At 30.6% G+C, this 5,859-nt stretch overlaps 1 protein-coding gene across 1 annotated transcript in view; it reads left to right on the top strand.

Moving 5' to 3' along the window:
* Positions 1 to 5,859, top strand: part of LOC125843865 (TMV resistance protein N-like) — a 367,653-nt gene that overhangs the window by 194,550 nt on the left and 167,244 nt on the right. The window contains exons 4-5 of the mRNA XM_049523087.1: positions 3,403 to 3,467; positions 3,603 to 4,162. Of these exons, the coding sequence (XP_049379044.1) occupies positions 3,403 to 3,467; positions 3,603 to 4,162 (625 nt within the window). The remainder of the gene's footprint in view (positions 1 to 3,402; positions 3,468 to 3,602; positions 4,163 to 5,859) is intronic.

Below are 5,859 nucleotides of genomic sequence, written 5' to 3'. Positions count from 1 at the left end.
ATATATATATATATATATATAATCACCTGTTTATTTTACACCCAACAAAGATGTAGTTCATATACTTGTAAACGATTTTCAATTTATTCAATCAAGCATGATTCATTCAACGAAAAATAACATCGTGCTATCACATATATAGAGGCGGTGTAATAATATGAAGAATTATTGGTCAAAAGTTAATACAAGAAAAGATGAAGATAAAAATAATTAATATAATAACTATGAGAATGCATAATATTATAACTAAAGAATGTTAAAGAGTGTGAATAACCTTTGCAATAATTAGTAATAACTAAGAGAATATATATAATGTTATAACTAAAGGATTAATGTGCAATATATGTATATCTAATAAATTTTATACTTACATAGATAAATAGGACATTTAATTAATGTTACTATTTTTTTTATAGTTAGATTTTTATTTATTTATTTAAATGTGGCCATTAGGCCCATTTTGTTTTATAGTTTGATTTTAATTTAGTGTAGGGACAAAATAAAAATGTTTATTCCATATTAGTGAATATAAAATTTATTTTGCTCAAGTACTCGAAGTTATGAAAGTACCCTCTTAGGATAGAACAATTTACTTCATCAGAATAGTGGTACCTCATGTTACGATAAACTTCGAACTCACTCAACGACAATAATCACTCGAAAGTTTTAAAAATGCAAGAAAAAGAGTAGGAGATTAAAAAAAATTGTGGCTGAAAAATGAGAGGAAGCCCCTTTATGTATAGTCAACAAAGGGTAGTATGAACAAATATTTTTTGTGTCTTATCTTAAAAGTCATGACCTTTCCGAGAAGTCACAACCCTTTGGAAAAGTCAAAACTTATTGAAAAAGTCGCAACACTTGGGAAAAGTCACAACTCACCAAAAAATTAGAACACTTTGAAAAAAGTCACAATTTATTAGAAAAGTCACAACTCATCGAAAAAGTGACCTTTCCGAGAAGTCACAACCCTTTGGACAACTTATTGAAAAAGTCACAACTCTTTGGAAAAGTCACAACTCATCAAAAAAGTCACAACCTAAGTTAGGAATATCATAGTAATTTAACATTTAAGTTAGGAGTTCATGCTTTTAAGGTAATATATATATATATATATATATTCTCATTTTAAAAGGTGACATCGCTTACAAAAAATCCTCCAAGACCAATGTGCATTCCTGGCTTATCGAGTCCAAAATATTTCAAAAGACTATAAGTAGTAATTCCAACACATAACAATTAACAGGGGAGCAGAGTCCATCAACAAGTTTTCAGGCCAACGTACCATCTATACTTTAAAAATATTTATACATAATACCACTTTTAATATTTATACCATATATTTTAAAATATTTAATCAGATATCCAAATCTCTTAAATATAATATTGAATTATTATGTTAAAATTTAAACTCCTTAATTAAGGATAAATGAGTAATTTCTAAAGTTCACTTTTTCCATCCATAAATTAGTTTAATTAAGGAAAGGACAAATCTCTTTCACTTTTTTCTTTCTCACTGACTTTCCCACTTCCTTTTATTAAAGTTGGGGTGGGTGTGATCAACATGGATTCAAATTTCAATAATTTATTAGGTGGGCATGTATTTGTGAATCTTGTTTTCCTTATTTCCAGTAGAAAAATTAGTTCCTTATATTTAAGTAACTTAATTATAGTAAGAACAACATTTTTGACTAATTAAACATGAGAAACTAAAACATTTTTTGAAACATGTTTTCCTCTTGTATTTTTGGCTGTCCATTGTGTATGTATTATTGTGAAGTTTTGGTGCAGGGTGGGTAGGTGGTCTTTGGAGGAATTTTTTAAAGCTTTTGTCCTCTTCTAGTCTTCTTTATATATAGTTTTTGATTCTTCTTTTCCATTCAAGTAGGGTCTTTGATTAGTGTTAAAAACACGTTTTCTTTTGCTTTTTTGTTGTGTGTGGGGTTTCACATTCTACTTTAATTGTTCTCTTTTCTCTACTTAAACTATCATTATTTACATATTAAAGTATATCTACTTGAGTAGATAGTGATAGTTCAAAAAAGTAACAACTGATACTTGGTCTAGTTAGCTTCACGGTGGGTGTTAAAAGAACAATATTTTTAAAAAATATTTTTGATCAATTAAACATAAAAAAATCAAACATTTTTTGGAACATATTTTCCTCCTTACGAAACACATCCACTTGTATTTTTAGCTGTCCATTGTTTATGTATTATTATGAAGTTTTGGTGGAGGTTGGGTAGGTGGTCTTTGGAGGAATTTTCTACTTCTTTTAATTAAATTAGCCATAAATTTTTGTCCTCCTCCAGTCTTTATTTATTTTTGTTGATTCGTTTTTCCATTCAAGTAGGGCCATGTAATTGACTTTTTCTTTCTCACCAACTTTCCTCTTTTTTTCTTCTTTTTTTTAATTGTTTAAGGAATTTGCTAATAACAGCATTCCTTAAAAAGTAGTGTCTAGTCGTCTAATAAATGGTACTCTCACTTTTTTCCAATCTATACTTTTTTTTCTTTTTTAATTGTTGAATATTTATATAAATAATATCTCTTTAAAGAAAATAATTATATGCCTCCAAGCCATCTTCGTTCTTTAATTATATTTCCTATTATTTTGTTTTTTGAACAAGATGACCCATAGTATTTTTTAAAATAAAGTTGTCTGCTTTCGGTGGCAAAGAAAACCATTAACATAATTTACAATTTAAAAATATACTTTTTTTCATCCATAAACTAGTTTATGGAGAGGGTAATCTGATTCACTTTTTCTTTACTGAAGGAATTTCCTAGTTACTTCTATCTAAGTTGGAAGAAAATCCTAATGTAATAATTATAATTAGTTTAAAGATATCATCTTTAAGCCATTAACATAATTTACAATTAATTTAAGGAGATCATCTTTCGTTTTCTTTCTATACACATAATTTTTTGTGTTTTTTTTTCAAACGTACAATTGAATCCATGGCATCTTCTTCCTCCTTTGCAAGTAATTCACAATATTGTCCTCGATGGAAGTATGTTGTGTTTCTAAGTTTTAGAGGTGAAGATACTAGAAAAACATTTACGGGTCATTTATATGAAGGTTTGAAAAATAGGGGAATACTCACCTTTCAAGATGATAAAAGGCTAGAGCAAGGTGATTCCATCCCAGCAGAACTCATGAAAGCTATAGAAAAGTCTCAAATTGCACTCGTCGTTTTCTCAAGGAATTATGCAACGTCAAGGTGGTGCTTGAATGAACTAGTGAAGATCATGGAATGTAAGGAGGAAGAAAATGGACAAACAGTCATACCGATCTTCTATGATGTGGATCCATCACATGTTCGAAACCAAAGTGAGAGCTTTGCAGTAGCATTTGCCGAACATGAATTAAAGTATAAAGATGATGTTGAGGGGATGCAGAAGGTTCAAGGATGGAGAACTGCCCTAACTGCTGCCGCGAATCTTAAAGGATATGATATTCGTGATGGGTGAGTTGAAACACATAATTGCTTTTAATGGAAAAAAAATATATAACAATATGTTTCTATTACCCTGAGCTATAATGTTTCCTATTTAGTAATTGATTTCCCCACATGTCAACAATCAATCTCTTATTTATGCAGGATTGAATCAGAGAAAATTCAACTGATTGTCGACTTCATCTCTTCCAAATTTTGCAAGAGTGATTATTCATTATCTTTTTTGCAAGATGTTGTGGGAATAAATGCTCATTTAGAGAGACTAAAATCTCAACTTCAAATAGAAATCAATGATGTCCGGATTGTAGGAATCTGGGGAACAGGAGGAATCGGTAAAACAACAATAGCAAAAGCCATCTTTGATACTCTATCTCATCAATTTAAAGCAGCTTGTTTTCTTGTGGATATTAAAGAAAATGCAAAACCGAATCGACTACATTCCTTACAAAATACCCTTCTCTCTGAATTGCTAAGAAAAAAAGACAACTATGTCAATAATAAGTATGATGGGAAGTGCATGATTCCGAGCAGACTTTCTTCTATGAAGGTGTTGATTGTGCTTGATGACATAGATCATGGTGATCATTTGGAGTATTTAGCAGGTGATGTTGGTTGGTTTGGTAATGGCAGTAGAGTTATTGTAACAACTAGAAATAGACATTTGATAGAGAAGGATGCTGCAATATACAAAGTGCCTACACTACCTAATGATGAAGCTATGCAATTGTTCAATCAACATGCTTTCAAAAAAGAAGTTCCAAATGAGTGTTTTAAGAAGTTGTCGTTGGAGGTAGTAAATCAGGCTAACGGCCTTCCTTTAGCCCTCAAGGTGTGGGGTTCTTTGCTGCATAAGAAAGACCTTATTCAGTGGAGTAGAACGGTACACCAAATAAAGAAAAACTCTAATTCAGAAATTGTTGAAAAACTTAAAATAAGTTATGATGGGCTAGAACCCGAAGAGCAAAAGATATTTCTAGATATTGCATGTTTATTCCGTGGGCGTAAAAGAAAAAAAGTCATGCAAATTGTTGATAGCTGTGATTTTGGAGCCGAGTACGGATTGAATGTCCTAATTGACAAATCCCTTGTGTTCATCTCTAAATATGATAGAATTGAAATGCATGACTTGATTGAAGACATGGGCAAATACATATTGAAGATGCAAAAAGATTCCGGAAAACCTAGCAGAATATGGAATGTTGAAGATTTCAATGTGATGATGAACAATATGGTAAGTAAGCTAAACAATGCAAGAGTATTCATATTTCAGATATATATATATATACACACACTCTGTTCCTCTAGCTTCATATGCTCACACACAAGTCATTTAATAAGTTATGAATTACTCTAATAGCCACTTAATATATTTAATCTTATATCATTCTTTGGATTAACTTGAAATTTATATGATATTAAATTTGTACGTACTTATTTAATCAAGGGATAGGTAATAGGTCCTCATGAAAGTTTAGTATCGCAACAGCAAATTCGACCAAAGTTGGGGCATTTTTCAGACCCTTATCCCTTTAATCAATAATTTTTTAAAAGCTAATATCACCCTTTTATTTACCCTAAGTAATTTTTTATTAGTAAAAATTCAGAAATGAAAAAATAAAATTTAGGAGGGCCAATACTTACCTTACTAATTCAATGATCGATTAATTTTTTTTCATTTAAAAGATGACAATTATTGGCACTATTTCAGTTACCATTTTGTTTTATGAGAGCATGAAAAACTTTTTAACTTGAGTCTAATAAAATTCTCAAAAAATGTATCATTAACAAATAAAATTAACTACGCAAAGCATTTCCCTTAAGCGGCATATTTCTTAACTAATATTTGTACCTTAAATTTTATTTGATGGTGCTGGCTCTTCAAGAACTTCAAGTACAATAATAAATAATATAAAACATGACAATCGGGGGTAGAGTAAGAAAACAATGATATTGATAAGTGGATTGTACATGACATGTTGATTCATGATCTTTTTATAGGGGACCATTGCAGTGGAAGCAATCTGTTTTAGTCATTGTCATATACCAAGCTTGAGCAAAGAGGCAATGAAAAATATGCAAAAGCTTAGGATATTATGCATGTGGTATGTGTCAAGTGCAGAAGTTGAGTACCTGCCCAACAACTTGCGTTGCTTTGTCTGGCCTAATTATCGTTGGAAGTTATTGCCAGAAAATTTTAATCCCAGAAGGCTTGTTCATCTTGATCTCCAATTCAGTTCATTGCATTATTTATGGAAGGAAACAAAGGTACCATTCTATTTCAGATACTTTCTATTTTTAATTGTCCTAGAATTATAATTGTTCTCATATTAAACTCTGTGAATTGCATTTCCAACCTCTGCATCTAAAGAAGACACAATAAAAATATGTTGGCACAATTGAG

The sequence above is a fragment of the Solanum stenotomum genome, chromosome 11, assembly GCF_019186545.1.
Source record: "Solanum stenotomum isolate F172 chromosome 11, ASM1918654v1, whole genome shotgun sequence".
NCBI classification, from domain to species: Eukaryota; Viridiplantae; Streptophyta; class Magnoliopsida; order Solanales; family Solanaceae; genus Solanum; species Solanum stenotomum.
This window is presented reverse-complemented; position numbering and strand designations above follow the sequence as displayed.